The 19751-nt window shown below is 42.4% G+C and overlaps 1 protein-coding gene across 2 annotated transcripts in view; it reads right to left on the bottom strand.

Annotated features, from left to right (window-relative positions):
- LOC102313719 (protein MTSS 1) overlaps positions 1–18585 on the bottom strand; it is a 63733-nt gene extending 45148 nt beyond the window's left edge. Inside the window, exons 1-3 of one of the 2 annotated variants that reach the window (XM_014340901.2) lie at positions 18128–18585; positions 7055–7116; positions 5359–5432 (exon numbers count right to left, since the gene is read on the bottom strand). In XM_014340901.2, the coding sequence (XP_014196387.2) occupies positions 5359–5432; positions 7055–7116; positions 18128–18199 (208 nt within the window). In that variant the 5' untranslated portion in view covers positions 18200–18585. The remainder of the gene's footprint in view (positions 1–5358; positions 5433–7054; positions 7117–18127) is intronic. The other variant, XM_042212947.1, reaches the window with a different exon arrangement.
- Between the last annotated feature and the right edge of the window lie 1166 nt (positions 18586–19751).

Genomic DNA, 19751 nt, shown 5'->3' with positions numbered 1-19751 from the left:
TACATGTTCCTGTGTTAAACCTGAAGTCTTTTTAACGGCCAGCATCTTTCCATTTCTCCTCATTTTCCTTCAATTCGTTGTCTATTTTGTCTCTAATTTCATCTCCTCTCCTCTCCCTCTCATCACAGTCCTTCCTGCCCTCTTCTCCTGCTCTGTCCGATCCAGTTACCAGGTGTTTACATACTGACACGGCCCTGGAAAAAGAAAAAGCGACACAGCTAACCGAACCTTTAAGGACATCATTGTCCCTGGCAGCAGGTTGTTATGGCAACCACACCAACACACTATGAAGTAGGGAGATGGAGGTTGACACCAGCTGCACCTCATCTCCACGGCGATGTTAGTGTTAGAAACAATAAAGGAAACAGTTCAAATAAAGTATTATTAGTAAAGCGCTATACAAATACAGGCCATTTCTTATTATCACAAAAAAAAGTTCTGTTTTTACTGTAACAGCTTTCATCTTAACGTCCCTCATGTCACAAAAAGAAGTAACTCCTTATTTTCACATATGTGGTATACTGTACATGGTACAGGCTGAAGCTCATTGTGTACCTGATTTTTAGAAATGAATAAATTCATGACAATAATAATAAAAAAACGATAATAACTCAATTTTGCTTTAGTGAGTGACTGATCTGTTGGCAAATCCAGTAACCTGAGGATATCACCCTCAATATTACCACCAGAATGCAACAACACCATCAAAGCACATAAAGGGAACAAAACAAAAGGTCACACTTCATTATGGTTTTTTAATAATGGAAACATTAAAGAATATAATGACTCAGCTTAAACAGCACAAATGTTGCCTACACATGTGATACTATAGGACTAAACAACCAACCTGCAGGGACAGTTTGTGTCCCCACAGACTGCAGAAACACCTGTGGATCAATTCACAGGTGTACATAAAAGATGGACAAAGCTTCTGGACAGAGCATTAAACCTGCAGTCTTTTTAATGGCCAGCAGGGGGCGATTAATGCCGTTTTAATCAGAAGTCTGACAGTAGCCCATAGCTATCTATGAGAAAATGACACTTTAGTTCACTGATTTACGAGTAAAGCAAATGTTTTCCTGGTGAGATTATGGTCTCAATCACTCGTGTCGAGTCTTCATTAACGCAGCACAAAGCTCCTTTTGTACAATACAATCCCATTTTGCCATCAGTACAAGAAGCAAAGCTTCAGGGCGAGAATTTGACTTCTGATTAAAACAAAAATTAGACAGCAACAGACAAAAACTGAGCCCAGGTCTTTGAACCTGTGTGTACACAGCCTCTGCACACTCTGTCATTTCCATGATTCCCAGTCAGTCTGTGCAACGAGCCGTGCAATGATTACAGATAGCAGAGAACCTGTCTAGATTTCCCTCCAGGGTGTAAAAAGGATGAAGGAAAACCTTCATGCCCACTGTGGGCTCACTAAGAGGAAACAGGGGAGCAGTTCCATTTCTCCTGAGGGACTAATCAGCTGATCTACAACAGCACATCCAAATAAATGTAAATACATGGGAATACATGAAAATCCAAATGATAGCGGAGACGACTTCTGATAAGACGACTGAAGGACTGATAAGATAAGAAGAGATAAGCAGAGACAGACGGGGGCAGTTAGAGATGCTGCATCTGCTGCTCAGCCTGAATTCTGCAGTGATTTCCATCTTGTTGCCATGAGCAATAGCAGCAGCAGCCGGCTGGACACGACAGCCAACGGCCTCCCGCTCCTCTCCACCCCTCCACCTTTCTCCCGATCACCATCTGCCCTCTACCTCCTTCTCTCCAATTTTCCTCTACTCCCCATCATCAGAGTATTTGAACTTGCTGTAATTTTCCCCAAATTACAATCCGTACTCGCCTTGGTTGAACACAGCTTCCATCTATTCCTCTAATTTCACCCCTCTTCTACCCATGTGTCTCCATTAATCTAGAAATGCAGGGGATAAGGGTGAAGCTGGGAATATCGATAGGACTAAGAGTTCATTTCAATAAATCACAGCTATCAGAGCAGGATCACTGCAGCTTCCATTAAAGATTAAAACCAACATGAAAGCTGTTCTTCCTGATTCTTTATAATGCTCCTCATCACACATTTCATTTAGTAAGATTTACAATGATAACAATAAAATAACGCATTAACACACTAGGTCCTAATGACTATTAGGCTTATACGTTTGGCATTAGTTCAACCACAAAACAATTTCCTTTTTTCCATGCTCGTTTTATTTTTGGACATGTTACAGAGGTTTGGAGAAAACCTGTATATCCCATGTTAAATGCATCTGTCTTTATCAGTGAGTCACATGACGCACAGAAACATGACCTCAACAATAAAAACGAGTCTTAAAGCTCAAACAGAGCCATTGTGTGGGTGTGGGGAAAAAATAGAACAAGATGTGCTAAGCTAGTTCTACCAACAAATGCTTTTATTTCATTCAATTTAAGTTTAGAGATATATTTCAAAAACAAAAATAACTTAATGTGATGTATTTGATGCTACAGCCACATTGGGGAAAGCAGCGGCTGCAGACCAGGCGCTGCCTGACGGGGCCACAGAGCCTAGCTGTGATAATTATCATCACCTGTCAGAAAGACACCGTGTTAATATATGTTCAGTATAAAATATATGAAACCAGCTGTGGATGCTGAAGTCTGAGGTTGTGAGGCGGGGCTCTACAAACCTAACTGGCCCAACAGTTACCAATAATTCAACATGTAGCTCCAGGTGTGCACGCACGCACACAGGTACAGAGTGCCTGAATCATCAAGACAGTGACTGATCGTTTCCTCTGCTACTGTTGTCATTATGACAGCGAGTCGCCTCAACAGGAAGCTGGCCGGCATCCAGCCCTAAGGATGCATGCGTAAATACACACAGACACACACAGAACTGTGCAAAAGTCTTGGACCAACCTTCAAATGGGAAGTGGATTATTAAGTGCAAACATGAAGGCAAGAACCGAGTTTGTAGAATTCTAACAACCTTACGTGCGGTACTTTAGCATTCATAATTTCATCCCGTTTTGAAAATCTCCAACACCACTAGATTAAACGCAGCCCCATCATGACACAGCCTCCACCGCATTTTACACACGCTGTAGACCATCATGGCCACGCCCCTCTCCTGACCTAAAGTAGTCTGGCTCACTGGAAGCAAAATATAAATAAATCGCTGGACTCGAGACTTTTGAACAGAGATGGATCTCCTCAGAACGACAACAATAAAGAGTCGTGCTGAACAAGAAAACTAGAAAGCATGGTATACACACACAATCTCACAAACATGCCCATAAAGGCCGCCTCCTCCACTTAATCAATCCAGGAAGCAACCACCATTGATGTTACAGTCCAGTGATCATGAAGACAGCAGCCTCTGATCATTTGTCAATAGCAGAAAAGTAAAAATCAATAGAAAGCGTGCAGCCAGCTTCAAAAACAGCAGCACAGAATACTGGGACCTCCTGCAGTTTGTTGACTGAGGAAGAATAAATCTGAAGCTTCAGGATGCTTTTATTTCTCCGGCTCTTTTCCTAAGTTTGCAGTCAGACTTGTTGCTGTTTAAGCTGCTGAGGACTTTACATTCTGCTGACACTTCAGAGACTCCACCATCAGCACGATGAGTAAAACAAGAACAACCAAAGTGTTGACGAACTTAATCACCAATCAGACTTTAACGAACATCTCTAGTTCTCACACAGACACCTTGATGGTCGCCCTCTGGAGCAGCTGTGTGTCAGCTGAATGCTTCCTGAGAGCAGTAATGAAGGCTGTGTGCGTGGGAGTGTTTCCACTTTCAGCTCAGCTCTTTCTGTGATTCCTCTCCATCTTCTCTCCCTTTTTTCCTCTCATCTCTGTGCAAGCATAAGCAGATTCATAAAGCCCCGGGAAATGTTTCGCTTCCTCTCTTTCGCTCTTCTTTAAAGCACTTTAGTGGTCTCGCAGCGGCCCACTCGTCTGCTGTGAACCTGGACTCTCGCTCTCGGCTCCTCTTTTAGTTGTTGCTGGACAAAAACTTTTGGCTAAGCAGTTTTTAGCTTTCATGCTCCGAGCTGCTGAGAAAGTGTGAGTCTTTAACTATGTTTAAAGAAAACCTACGACCTCTCAGGGCCCTGTCCTGGTCCCAGCTCCCCGCCTTTCATCCATTTTTATTTGATTTATTTAAAAACAATACAGCTCTTCTTTATATTCCAAGTGTTGCTGCGGCTTTTACATCACTAGCCTTTTGCTCTTCTCTGTGGACTCTGTGCCGGACACCTCTGCGTCTAAAATAATAACCCACTAAGCACGGATGCATTTCATATATAACAACAACATTTTGACTAAAAACCAGGCTTCTCCTGTTTGATTCCTATTGGCTGACAAACAGCCAATAAATAAAGTACGATTTTATTGTCCTCTTGGAAATTTCATTTGTGTTCTTCTGGTAACTGTCAGGTAAACGCAACCGAGAAGGCATCACAACACACTAACAACAGAATGCTCCATAACAACAGCAGCAACAATAATAAGAATCAAAGCTCATGCAGCATTACAAGCAACACACACACACACACACACACACACACACACGAAGGTGAAAGATCTCCAGGTAGGAAAGTTCACAAACGCGGCTTTAAACCTTCGTCCTGATGAGAGAAACTCATGTCACCATGAAAAGGTTGCAATACGTCACTCTCCACTCCATAAATAAAGCTGAGGATACAACACGCCACTGTGGGGCCTCAGTAATAATGAAAGTAGATGAGAACACGGCGTTTAATCCAACCCAAAGGATTCATCTGATGCTCATGCTGTGCACCTTCAGCTGTATAACCACTGCATCAAGATGTGTCTTCTTGTAGCTAAATGCAAATGAAAAGTCCAGAAACAGCACGTGCACATTTAAGATTGAAATCTCTTTTTCAGGACAGACCTGACCAAGAGGCACAGCAGAAATTACAAACGCAACACATAATATGATAGTAAGCATCACTTGGTCCAGATGACCGTACATATAAAACAGCATCCACTGCACTCGTCTCTCTTTTATATGCAACAAGCCAAAGCTGCTGCTGTCAGTCCTTCTACCAGCACACCCTGTTCCCTGCAGGTTATATCTGCACTGTGCTGTCTAACAACATTATGGTTTGATTAAAGGCCCCAAAGAGCCACAATGATGAATGTCAGAGAACCGAACAAATAGCTAATGGATACGGTAAGAAATACGACAAGTACTCTTACCGACATCTTTACTACGATAACCAGCAGCTGCACCTGACTCTGTTCACTCGATTCTTTAAGTACTATCCTCCTTACAGTGTGCCTGCTACCAGGACCAGGACTTTGGTCCCCATAAGGGCTGGACCTCGTCCATCTTACCTCGGCTGTTAGTTGCCAGGTCGGCCACCTTCTGAAAGGCATCCAGGAAGGCTGCTACAGCGACAACTGTCGTCCTGGAAGACACAAAACAGGAAGTAGAAACACAGAAAAAGCCGTTTCTATTCATTATTTCTTTCTTGCTGGCTTTTTAATTTTTTGTTGGAAAAAAATTATGTTAAACTCATTTGATTTGTTCTTTGTGTTTTTAATATCATGTCATCACTCAGCTGATCTGGAGCAACAAAGCTCCCCGTCCTTCTAAATTCAAATCAGGCGCAGCACTTTGAACTCAAGTAATCAGTCTTAAAATGCGACATATGCTCTGACTCATCATCAGGGAGAGAAACTATTTCAAATGTGCAAATTCATAATTCTGCACCTTTGAAACACTGAGACAATCCCCCCACAGAATAGATGCAGGGTGAGGAAGAGGACGAAGGATCGAGTCATTAGCAATCAGCTTTGACCTCTGATGACCTCTGTCCCAGGACAGAATCTCTGGAGGCTCAGTGCCGATCCATCTCGCTGATAATGACTTTATGGTGGCATCATTAATCTCTGCCAGCCACAGAAGGTTAATTGTTGTGTGTGTGTGTGTGTTTGTGTGTGTGTGTGTGTGTGTGTTTGTGTGTGTGTGTGTGTGTGTGTGTGTACGCGCGCGTCTTTACACAGTGTATGTGAAGGCAGTCATTGCTGGTTGGTTAATGGCTGAAAAGTGTAAGTGAGTAAACATGTACGTGTGGAGACTTTGTCAAGGCTCAAGTGTGTGGTTTTTGTGGTCTGTGTGTGTACATGTTTCTATTGATGGTGGCAACCTTCAGCCGTGTGTGTGTGTGTGTGTGTGTGTGTGTGTGTCAGGACGTCAGGGATGAGGTGACAGGAGAGGTGAGCCTGACATTTAGACACCTAATGAAGCAGACTGATTGGATGTTCATGAGCTCAGGTTATGCACACTCTCAGGATGTGGGTACGCTTCCTTTTATCTTAAGGTTAAAACAGCAATGAATATGATTCTCTATGTATAAATAATCAATATAAAACAGCTCAATGAGGATACAGAGACCCAAAAGTTTTGCATTTCTGAAACTAAATAACCTTCTTCATAAACCAATGAGAAGCCACAGTTTGGTGCTACTGGACCGATTCTGAGAAAGTTCGTGTAAATGCTCTCAGAGCAACACAAGAGCAACTTCTGCACTGAACACAATCGCTGTTTTCAGGAAGCTGATCACATGCGTCGAACAGATAAGATAGTGACACGTTCATCAGTACTCTGCACTTTATTGCATGATTGCATGAATTGAGACTTGCATGTTTTGCAGGATTTCCTGCTTTATTTTTTACTTTTTGTCTCTGGTGCGTTTTTTGTATATTTGTGTTTTCTTCACTTGTTCGCTTGCGTGTTATTTTCAGTTCTTTGATGCTGTCGTTACAGGAGCCAGGCTGGAGAAAACCCTTCAATCTCCTGTTGTGTGTCACCCCGTCTCCTGTTATTGCTCGGCTCCTGTGTGATCTGCGTCTCTGAGTTCTAGGTGCCGTCTCTGATGACAGACTCGGGGCGTCTGAAGATGTGGGCCGGGCCTATGCCAGTGGCTCAACCTCTCGCTCTTCTTTTCCCCTCAAGTAAGTCATTTTTAAACCCTTTATTTGGTCTTTTGTAAATAAACATGTTACGACATGTAATAAGCATTTTTACCTTAGCTGTGACTGTAGTTTGCTGGCCTTGCTGATGAAGTCATCCCAGACGGGGTAACTGCCCTGAAGGAAAAAGAAAGAAAATTATGAGGAAAATATCAGATAATCCACAGTTTTATATCAGTGAAAGCAAAAACTGTTGGGAAGATTTTTTGTCTTACATTTTGCAGCTTTAATTTAAAAAAAATGAAGCTTTGACAAAAGAAACACATTCAATTAAGACCAATCAGCACTTAAAGCCAGAGACAGCAGTGCTATAAACCCAACGTATCAGGTCAGTGTGTCAATAGAAATGATGGGGATGAGATTAATGAGATCTCTATTGCAGACATACTCATTATCATACAGTTGTTCTTCACCCAAAGGTCCCACAGTCTGGGTTATCTGTTAAATATAAATATACAGATAACTCAACCAACCAAACTCAAAACCCACGCACGCCTCTTCAGGCTCCAAACACATAAATCCTGAGAATCAGACACAGCAGTTAACAAACAGACAACAAGGAGACAGATCAATACGACCGATCCATATCTCCCTCCAACCACCCACCCATCTAGGAGGAGGCCAAACAAGCGCCCCCAGGCATGCAAATACAGTAGGTCTGCTGCCTGGGTGTAGCAGGACTGAGCAGCCAGTGGCTGCGACGGATGCGTGTTCAGAAAGTAGGCCGCATGGAGGGAAACACCGAGCCACTGCAGCCAACCACAGCGAGACAAACCAGGCTACGCTTCTAATGTCAGGAGGAGTCTCCTGATGCCTTCAGGACGGGTGGAGCTTCTTTCTTTTTAAACTGCAGCGACAGATCTGAGCCGTCTTCCCTCACAGGGTTTGGTTGTCTAGACAGAATACTGTCACCAAATTTCAAAATCCTACTGATATATTATGTTGTGATGCTTTATCATTGCATGGTGCATTATTAGTATCACAATGTAGTAAAATATACAAGAAAGGTATGCACACACCTTCAGCCACTAAGCTTTTATCCCAGACTTCATTAAAGTGCCGGGCGACCTGAACCCATACAAAACGTATTTGGTTCTTTCACTATTTTTGATTGCACTAACCCGAAGGATCTCCACAGGGGAGCACTGCAGTCCAAAATACAGCAAAACTACCAACAATGTAAACTCTATTCTCATTTTTTGAATTTCATTTTATAGATTTGGTACATTTGGCTCAATGGTTCATGCGTCTTGTGTTTTTACAGACTGCTTCTATCTGACCTCCATCATTAGGAAGGCAACACAAGGCTTTAAGACGGTGTCGCTTACTTCTGCACAGGAAGTGGTCCGAATGAGCCAGAACGTCCAATAACTCACTAAACGAATGCACGGCACAGGAGCCGTACATGAAGACCGTGAACGTTTCCACCCTGTGATCCTGTGAAAGCCGGCACGCCTCCACCTCTCGGCTGCACTTTGTGGGCGTTGCCCCCCCCCCCTCCTTTTTTTGCTCCCACTGCTCTTCTCACGGTGCAGCTGAGCTGGGTGTGTTCAGCCTTCCTCTGATTGTAAGAGAGATGCCGAGCGTCATTGCCTGGATTACATTACCATGGCAACCCTGCTGCCGGAGCACCGGTGGCTGCAGAGGGGCTTCACACAGAGAAGGATGTGTGTGAGGAGGGGAGGATCACATGTGCGTGCATCCTCACCCAATCTCACACACAGTTTCTGTGTCACATGTTTGTTTTCTTTGTTTCCTTTCATCCATATTCAACACCTGCATATTTCCTCCCTTTCTCCCCCTCTTCCTCACTCCCTCCCCCACACACACATTTTTATCATATGCACTGTCATGTCCTCTTCCAGCTCTTTCCTACTCATTCATCCTTTCCTCTCTCTAACGCTGTGCACGCCCACACCTCATTGCATTCTCTCTATCTCCTCTTGGACACACAGGCGAGGCCAGGGTCGCTGCATCCATCAGTCACTGACGACATAAATTGTCACCGTGGCAACAACCAAAGGTGGCAGCAGCATGCTGGTCCTTCAGGAATCCATCCCTCTGTTTTTTGTATGGCTCTGTGAACACCTGCAAGAGCTTCAAACCATACAATCCTTGCTTGAGTCTTTCTGCTTCTTTAATGTTTCTGTGTAAGGACTGCTACCTCGTCCATAGAGATCACTCACAATTTAAACTGGGGACATCATACAGGCGAAATATCAGGCAGGTAGATGACAGAAAACACAAGGTTGCTTCACCTAATAGATATTTCTTTATGCTGAAAGCTAGATAAACATCGATCCGCCCAACAGACCTATCAAACTGTGAACCTGAGGGACGTTGCGCGCTTATTGGCTAAAGACTTAAATTTCAAGCTATTAGCTACTGAGAATAAGCTGGTTTTTCCCCAGTTCTGAATCTATGTTTCTTCAAAAACAGGTGGAATTAATGCTCATCAGCCTGATTGCTGAGGTCATAAATCAAGTGAGAGCTCAGTTAATTTATCCATAGATGTCTACACAACAACTCCCAGATATCTTTCTGTATCTGGGAGTTGTCCTAAACCGGCTATTACAAAAGATAAATAAATAAAAAAAATGTAAAAAATAAAAAAAAATGGAGGTTTAAGGTGTTTATGTCAAATTGGAAGTTATGCCCATCCTTCACATACAGACTGCACAAAATGTTAATCGCAACTTTAATTCAGTCTCTGCAACACACGCTGCAGGTGACTGAGTTCTTTCTGATGACACTACTGCAAAATTACCTCAGACATGTTTCTCTGCATTTATATATTTTATACAGGCACAAACTGGACAACCAACCAATCTTCCACAGCATGTCTTTGGCTGTATCCCAATTCAGGGTCTGCAGCCTTAAAGGCCGCATTTCAAGGCCGAATTACGTCCAGCGGCGCGCCGAAGGCTGTCCCAATTCAAAGGCTGCTCGAAATGCGGCCCTCAAATGCGTCCTTCATTTCCGTTCATGGCCCAACATATCCCAGAATGCATAGCGCGGCGGTGGGTGTGGATAATTTTGCCGAAAAAAAACGGCGGATGAGGGGCGGCCGAAGAGTAAACTTTAAGTACTGAATATTATGTCACTTATTTATGTGCAAATGTTTAATAACGAAGAACATTAAAACATTCCTGTTGGCCACATGTCGGCAAAGTCATGTGACATTAGTGACGTTTGTACTAACTTGGTTTTAAAGCCTTTACTTTAAAATATACGCCGTTCAATAGCTGAGCTTAATCTCACAGAGAATGATCAAAGCTCATGTAGAAACAAACAACATGAACAAAAGATTTTCTCCTTCATTTCTGTCAAACAGCTGTATGACACGTTTCCAGCTGTTAGTATCATGGTTGCTAGGCAACCTGGGCAGCGCAACGGAGGCTAGACCGTCCCATTTCACAAGCCTCGCACTTCCGGCCTTAGCGGTCTTTGAGTACGCGGCCCTTGAGGATCGTTGAGGCTGCAGACCCTGAATTGGGATACAGCCAACCACCAAGGTCGCAGATGGCCCCACCCCTCCCTGAGCCTGGTTCTGCTGGAGGTTTCTTCCTGTTAAAAGAGAGTTTTTCCTTCCCACTGTTGCCAAAGTGCTGCTCACAGGGGTCATATGATTGTTGGGTTTTTCTCTGAATGTATTATTGTAGGACCTACCTTACAATATAAAGCGCCTTGAGGAGACTCTTGTTATGATTTGGTGCTGTATGAATAAAACTGAATTGAATACTGTATGGTGGATATGTCAGCCCTAATTTCCTTTGTTAGCGTTACGCTGGCAGGTGGTAGCAGATTTGCATCTGCACACAATATATGTGCCACACTGATTCGATCTTCTTCAAGTCTCCGAAAAATACAAAAGCAAATGAGTGTCTTTCATTTCTGTGTTACAGGATAAGCACAAAGGGTGCTGCTACTGCTGTTTATATGTTTTTACTATGCTGATTTTCAGTAGTAGTACCTACATTTAATTAAATCAGATGCCAGCCAAGAGTTCACTCCCCACGAGTCAATGTCAGCACCACTACAATAAAACAAAGTGACCCATTTGGCCAGAGAACCAAAGTCAATGCTGCAGCTTTGTCCGTGATGTTTCCATGACAATCCTGACTCACAGACCAGTCTAACCAGCAGCCCGCTGCAGAAAGAGACCAGGCTTATTATAGGTCTGAGGTGATTAAGGCTTCAGTTCAAGACAAATGGCAATTAGCATCAAGCGAATGTGCTCATGTCCATTACTTACACTCCCTCTCTCACACATGAAAGCCGTGTTGTTTAGTTGTAGCAAAAAACACTTTACACACTGATGTCATCACAACATTAATGTTCAGTCTTAGTTTATCTGAGGTTGTTGGGTGGAGAGAGTTGTGTCTACTTGCTAATCAGTGCGTGTGTGCGTTTGTGTATGCGAACGACTGTCTTAAAGGTTTTACTTCTTAAAGTTTATATAACTGAGTAATCAGCCCAATGAATTCCAACTCCATCGCCCTGGACTGCAGCGGGTCCAACCTCCGTGATCACGGGATAGAAGCACACTCCTCATGTAATCGTTACACTCCCGTGTAATCGTTCACGGGACATCTTTCGAACAGGAGTACTACCTCATATATCTTTGGTGAACAAATATACACACATGCACACGAAAATTGGGGTGACTCAGGAATGGGTCGTCTACCAACTGGAAAGTCAATGGATTAATCCCAGATTCCTCAAGTCCGCATGCTGAAATACCCTCAGGAAAGATCCTGAAGCTCAAGTTGCTCCTAATGAATTGCTTGGAGTGTGAATGTTAGAAATCATGTTAGATCAAAGCACTGAATGAATGTGTGTGTGACTGGGTGAGCGCTCGGCTGAGTAGAAAAGTGCCACGCAGGTACCAAACCAAACGACCAACCACCTCTGTTTCAACCCGATTAAAGGTCACCGAGTCAGGACTGATTTGGGAACCACAGGGGGTGGGCAGCATGCACAGGTCACCAGGTCGCTGACTTCTTCTATAACATACAATGCCAAAATGAATCGACCATTTTCCACCTGATAAAACCGACTCCCTCCTCGAGGTCTGTTTTTTTTGTCCCGCTCTGGATCGGCTCCGTCTGATTAAGTCTGGGAGTGATTAATCATGACATTATGCATATATATAATATTCCTGAATATTTACATTTATAGATGTAGGTGTGGGTACGGATGTAAGCATGCATGCATATATCTACAGTATATAGGAGGATAAGGATTATTTTATAGCATTTATTTTTTGTCCGATCTTTCATTTGATGTCTGACTTAACAAATATATATAAATGCACTCATATACTTTATGCGTCACACACACCCACATATCCCTAATATGTCCCCACCCAGTGGTCTAATGGTTCCAGTTTGTTTCTTTATGTGCCCGTCTTGTTTAATTGCTGCCCTGAGGTAAATGCTGTAAAACACGTTAGCAGCAACTTCAAAATGAGATGGAGGGGAAACTAATGAGTTGATAATGGCCTTGCACTCTCATTAATGTCTGACGTCCTTTTTAAAGAATGTCCCGGATTGACTCACATCCATTTATTAAAAAGACACGCAGGAGGAAACTCCTGGAGGCTCGGTCAAAGTCTTCTTCTGCCCTATGAGCTGCTCCTGTGGGCTTGGATCTGCATTATCCTGTTTGGGAAGCTCACTGCTGTCAGGGATTTAAAACCATCAGCTAACCTAACAGGAGTTTTAACATGAAATACTTCGATCTAGTAGCTTAATCAGTAAAAACCACTTTGATTACTTGTGTTTTATACAACTGTGCTCTTATTTAAGATTCTTCAGACAAAACAAGATTTAACCATCTTCATTTTATTAGTATTGCTTTGGTTTATGTGAACATAGAGTTGATCAGTTTTGTTTAGAAAGGATGGTATTCATCTGACATCCAATGTAAATAAATTGTTTGGCATTAAAAAGTGGAAAACGGTCACATTACTCTGGAGCTCCGCGTACTTTCTGACTTCCTTTACTTTTCATTCAGGCTGCATGACTGAGTCTCTCCTCTACCCACATATTAAAAACAACCCATCATTTCCAGCAAACAACCACAGACGGGCTCAGCGAGTGTATACAAAGCAAATAATGGAGCATATTCATTAGACAGACAAAGAACCTGCTGCATTTTAAATCACATACTTCCTCAATACTCGCTGCTTTGAGCATATAAGCACGTTCATGCGTTCACGTTCACCCTCAATAGCTGCCTCATTGGAAGCAAAATGTAGGAAAAGGATTACAAGCTTATTTCCAACCAGCAGAAGTTATGTTACCACAGCTGATGGAAACACTACTGCTAGCTAGTTACATTGTTTGTCTTTTGTGTTGGTTTGGTGTCATTAGGTCTGTGATGTATCACAATATGCATGAAAATGCTGGTAAAAATTTTTACATGATATAAAAATGTCATAAGATAAGATCAATGCTATACAATGAGGCAATCCTGGGCATGTCTGAGAGTAAGAGCAGTTTAGTATCTACAAAGGAGCTACGTCAACAACCTCCAAAAGGCACAGTGCACATCCCACAACGCTTGATTCACACACTACAGAAGTACAACAACAAAGCATTCAAACAGAAGTTTGGGACATTTATGTCTGCTAGATGCTAACACACATCTTTGTCTCTGTTATACAATCCATCCACTTCAGGGTGGCGGGGTAAATGTCCCACGCTGGACAGCTCGCCAATCTATAACAGGGCTAACACATAAAGACAGACAACCATTCACATTAACATTTACACCTATGGACAACTTAGAAGCATCAATTAACCCAACCCCACTAACTGCATGTACTTGGACTGTGGGAGGAAGCTGGAGTACCCAGAGAAAAATCAGACAAATCAGGCTTAATCCATCTTTAACACCATAAATATGCTGCATGAAGCACGTCAAAGAAACGATCTAAACCCACGGTTCACTGTCCGTTCATAATGCGAACGCACAATGAAAGTTTAAAGGCACATGCAGCTCAGAGTCAAGCAGCTCACAGTATAAGAGGATGAACCCGTTTCTCCTCCAGGGAAAAACATCCAGATCGGTTCCACTTAAACGGATCAACAGTAATGTGTCTGCTTCCATTTAAACAGCACAGTGATGTGGAGATGATGGACTGCACGCTGCCAAACACCCTCACATTCATACAGCACAATGCAGGAAACCTTTTGCATGTACACAACATGCTAAGCACATCATAACAAACTGAGCGTGAAATATTTTGAAGGGAGGATATGAGTGAAGTGAAAAGAGGCCACAATGCTTGTTTTATGCCCTCATCTTAATAAAATGAGGGTAGGAGGTCAATCTCATGAGCGCAGTTACATGACACCTAAAGCCAAACAGTGCCATGAACAACTGAAAGAGTAAAACCACACTAAAAGTTCTCGACATGTGCTTTTCCCAGCAGGCCCTAAACAGTCATTCTTTCATGGTGTGTATCAAGAGGAAGAACTTACAACATGAAACCTTCAAAGCTTCCAAATGTTTGAGGACCAGGTGACAGGAATCCAGCGTCACTTTAAAAGCGATACAAAAGCGATCACTTTACATGTTAACACAAAGTATGACAGAGGGAGTCGGGAGGCTTTCATCAGGCCGGGCACACCACAAACACAAACACGCAGACAAAACGTCTGCATGTAAAAGACAATGAAACGCAGGAGACTGGAGTCTCCCCACTGACAGAGTGGAAGCCATTTCCACCCACACACATTTACACTAACAAAAGGAAACCTTTGACCGTCTGTGACTCGCATGTCTGATCCAAACGGCGGTGGATGATGACGATAATTCAGCAATTAAGATAAAAATGAGAATAAAGTAGCTTTAACTTTCGTGTGTATTATTAGGTGCTCATGATGTCAGAACCTTTGCAGGAAAACAGTGCATTACAAATCTTAATTGAAAAAAAAAAAAAATCAACCAATTAGATTGATTCATTGGCTTGGGTCAGGGCCCAGCTACATGATATCAGCAGGAAAACAGCCTGAAGATGTCAGGAGTCGGGTCTGTAAACGACTGATGACCGTTTTATCTAATCTAGCATATGGCTGACAACAATCAGTGCTGCACCTTGGACTGTTCACCATGACCTAAGAATACATTTGGCTTCAGACTTTTAAAACATATCCACACTACGGGCACCCAAAGCGCTTTTCCATGCCAACACAGCACGTTTGCCACCATCTTTGTGGTGCTTCGCCGGCACCACTTTCTGGTGATATCACTCAGGTTGTGAAAAAAGTGCAAGCTACGACTTGTCAGGGGACCAACGCGTAGTCTGTCATTTGTCTCCCACTCTAATTACCTGATCTGACATCTTCTTAAACAACAGCATTGTGTAGTGTGAACCCCGCATTAAAGAGCTTTGTGAACCAGAGACTACTTTACAAAGGGGGCAGGACCTCACTGTTACAGCAGGGGAAGGGAAGACGTACATGTTGTACCAGAAAACCTTGTAAATGTTAACAAACAGAAACTTCAACTTGTTACAAACCATTTAAAAGTCATATTAAACTGAAAACATTACAAATATCAAAACTATGGAATGGACTCATTAATTTAATATGAGATTTGAAAAATCTGGTGAAATATCTCACAATTAATTCTTTTTATTTATTTACTTTCCAAGGAGCCTCCCTAAGAAGCTAAGAGTCGATCGTTAACATGTTTTAATGTAACGTAAAGTAAATAATTTGTGACTTATATCAGAGAATCTGCAGAAATCTCTGATCTTCACCGCAGCACTGCATTATGACCTGTGACAAAGGTCATTTATTTCTGTTTTATTTTTATAGCACTCAATTAATATCAGATCATGAGTACAATAAACTCAGGTTTATCTCAATTTAGAAATGAGAAATTAGAAGTCAGGTCCTTAACACATTCCAGCAGTTCAACTAATTGATCTGGCTTCATGGATAGATAGAGTCGGGTATCATCTGCATAACAATGCAACTAAAGGAAGCGTGGTCCTAGCACAGAACCCTGCAGGACTCCAGAAGAAGACTGCCTACTTACATGAACAAACTGGAGGTAATTCCTTGTAACTTGCACATCAGTGAAGGCCCCACTAATGCTGAATAATATGCACAGGTATTGGCACAACAACAAGGAAAGAATACACAACGAGTGTTGTTAATCAACAGCATCCTAATACTGTCAGCGGCTTGAGGCGACTGCTGTGGTGATTTGGCGCTTTATAAATAAAACTGAACTGAATTGAATCCTGAAGTCCAGACTTGCCTCACAGTGAAAACATCTGAGCCAAAAATATAAAAAAGAAGGACTCCAAGCAGCTGAAATCCTAAGCTTTGGCTTTCTAAATAACAGCAGGAGGTCTTCTAAGTTGCCAAATATTTACTGAGTGTTGTCAAAGGTTACAAAAAAAATGCCTCAATTCTTAAATAAACTGTTCCTTTAAATGTAGAAAAGACTGAGATCTGTGGCTTTGTTTGTTTACTCTACCTCTGACTGTCCTGTTGTTACTTTACCCAAAGACAGTGATGCTGACTTTTACAAAATAATACACAGTTTGACTCATCAGGAGCTCCATATTCAACATCCAATTCAGATAAGCATCAAACTATAGAATGAAAACAGACTGAAGATATTAGCTGGACTCATAACTGGCTTTGTTAATAAAACTCATTCTGTTAATATCTGGTCTTAGCTGTGCCGTGTCCTCACGCTCACCGTGTGTTTATCAGAAAATGAATGCTTCATGTCTTCAGGTCTATTTTGGAAAACAGATCTTCTTCTCAAAGATAATCTGACTCAATAAAACTCATAAACCCTGAACCACAGCCAGCCTGGCGCAGCAGGACCCAGGATGGAGGGGCTGATGGGAAGTCAGTTCTCTGTAACGTACTGCTGCTATTTTACTGGTTTGTCACCAGAGTTCATCTACAATTAACCACTTCTCATCTGCATATACTGATTATTACACAAAGTGCTGCTATTAATTTACTTCTGTCCTCTGGTTAACATATGGCAGCTCGTATTAGTGTCGGTCATTACGGCTTGTTGCTGTCTGATTGCGTTGCCATTTGCTCATGAGTAGCTTGCGTCTTTCCTACAGTGTATGTGCTACATGTGTATGGCAATTGATGGGTGTCTGCCAGTTACAACCTGCCATTCAAATTAAATATGGGTCATTTTGGTGGACATGCAAACACTAAAGCCCCACGAACGTTACAACAGAACACCCCAGTAACAGCCATCGGGTCTCCATAACTGATTGTGTTCTTGCTCAGGGAAATGCAGCTAATGACTCAGTTCACTGTCATTATGCTGCCATTTATTTCCTCAATTAATCAATGATGTGTTTGACACAGAAAGGTGGAAAATTCAGTCATAAATACCCAGTTAAAAGCAACAATTAGAACAAAGACAAGCAAATGTTCACATTTTAAAAGCTGGAATAAATGAAAGCAGCCATTTTTAAAAGGTTTGAGCAAAGCTGTTGAATTTCCAACAAATCGAGCTCTGTCACTATTTCATGCCTGAGACTGAAATGTTTTATCTGGCACAACAATTCTGGCAGCTCTTACAGACGAGATTGATTTTGAAATATATCTGAAATGTTTTTTGTTTGTTTGTTTGTTTTTTAAAGCAGCCCATCCTAGCAGTCGCACCCCTGTGGCAATCAAAACCCCGGGAGTGTGATTTTTTCTGTGAAGCTCGGGGAGGACACCGAGCATTTTGCACTTCATTGTGTGTTTATCTCCTGCAGTGTCACTGCAACAGTGCCATTCATCCCTCCGATGCATTAGTAGCCTGCAGCTGTGTTTGGTTACCGGGATGAAGCTTGGTTTACATGCTACAGTCATTTGCTGGAGAAAGCTGCAGGCGATCAGATCCTGAACATTAAGAACCAGCAGACTGCGCTCACCTCCCACTTCGGGCTAATTAGAAAATTAATGATGTCGCTAAAATCTCCAGCACAGGCGGAACGCTTTTCTCTGGTTTTGTGCAACAGGGTCTGCAGATCAGAAGCCTCTGCAGCAGCCGCCCTGCCTTAAACATCAGATGTGTGTAACACAGATGTTAACCACCAGGATCAGGTGGAACAATCGCGTCTTTTTCGCGTTACCTTCATGTCTCCAATGACAGTCTGGAAAAGCCCCCCCAGCGCGCTGCACTCCCTCTCCATCATCGTCTCCATCTTCAGCTGTGTGAACGGAAATTACAAACACGCTCACTCGGAGCTTCTTTAGTCCATAAATGAAGCGTCGGGAAACAAACGGGCTTCACAGGGAGGGAGAGAGACGCTGTTCGGTGCGGATGTAAGCGCTCACACTTGCGCTGCAGGGTTTCCCCGGCTGAAGGAGACCAGAAGGCGGACAGAAGCAGGAGCGCAGGAGCCGGTCGGTGTCCACTCGGAACGCACAAATCCCATTTCAGCCGGAGGAGCAGAGACGCGCCAGAGCGGGGAAGCTCAACCTCACACACCAACCTGCTCCTCTGACACAGCTGAAGGAGACACGGCCCGGGAGCGCGCTTGGAAGGTCGTGGACGCGCGTTCCCGTGGCCCCGCCTTCAGCACAGGAAGGTTTTTTCTTAATGGAAAGATGAGGGTGTTGTCTTTGTGATAGCGCTGGGAAATGACTGCACAATATAAAGCTAGTGACACAGAAACACAAAGGACCCAAATAACTGCTCAAGTATGACAACCAACGCCATTCTAAACAAAAGACACGCCGAGGCCTGCGATATTAATATTTTATTAGAGAAAATGTGCTAAAGAAATGTCACAGAAAGGCATGGCTCTGTGACAAAGAACAAACAGTCTAAATTATTTCATATTGATACTTAGTCTTTTTTTTACAGATCACAAAAGAGTTAAATTATTGTTAAGTGGAATAATATATGAAAAATGACCGTATTTAACATTACAGAAAAATCTGTTCTGTTCAAACATGTAAAAGAAAAATAATATCAGTAAAACAAATGTTTTGTTTCCAGCATTTAAATCTAAAGAAGGTAAATTGTGTTTTGTTTGCTAGAACTAGACGAGTAAAAACAGGATATTTAAAAGAATTAGTCATTAAAATATTTATTTGGGTTATTGTCAGTCTGCAAGTGAAGTTGTCATTCATGCAAAACTTCTAAATGCAGCCACACAAAATAATAACCTACTGATCTGGGTTCTTGAACAATTAAAGTTTCATTTCATTACGAGCTCGTGATTTAAAGAAATAGAAACCTGAGTAGGACAGATATTTAAAATTATACCGCCCCCTAGTGAGTGTTTCGTGGATCTACAGGAAACAAAATCACAAAGATGAATCTTCATCTTTTCTTTTCTCATGAACCAGTCTGACGCTCAGTCTGTGAGGTGAGGTGTGTTTCAGTGTTTTCATCTGTGAACCTGGTTTGCATATTGTTCCACACACTCATATATACACGTCATACATTCATTTACATGTGCATTAATATAAGTGCATGTGTATGTTCACAGTAACGAGAGCAGCCAAAAAGGAGATTAAAGAAAATGCAATAATGAAAATTCACAGTGAACCCACATTTTCCATAAAAGATATTAATGTTGAAGCATGAGCATAATTTATTAAACAGAATCATTTATTTACCAGATTTCAGTCCTGGATAGAGAGTGGACTAACAACACTCCATCCCTTCACACATAAAGGGACACTACAGAGTTTTCAATCTTTACAAACAAGAACTGGCCTAAGGTTTCTTCAGGTTCCTTCAAA

The sequence above is a fragment of the Haplochromis burtoni genome, unplaced genomic scaffold, assembly GCF_018398535.1.
Source record: "Haplochromis burtoni strain Fernald_Lab_line unplaced genomic scaffold, NCSU_Asbu1 Contig_402, whole genome shotgun sequence".
NCBI classification, from domain to species: Eukaryota; Metazoa; Chordata; class Actinopteri; order Cichliformes; family Cichlidae; genus Haplochromis; species Haplochromis burtoni.
The sequence above is the reverse complement of the archived record's forward strand: the minus strand, read 5'-3'. Positions and strand labels throughout refer to the sequence as shown.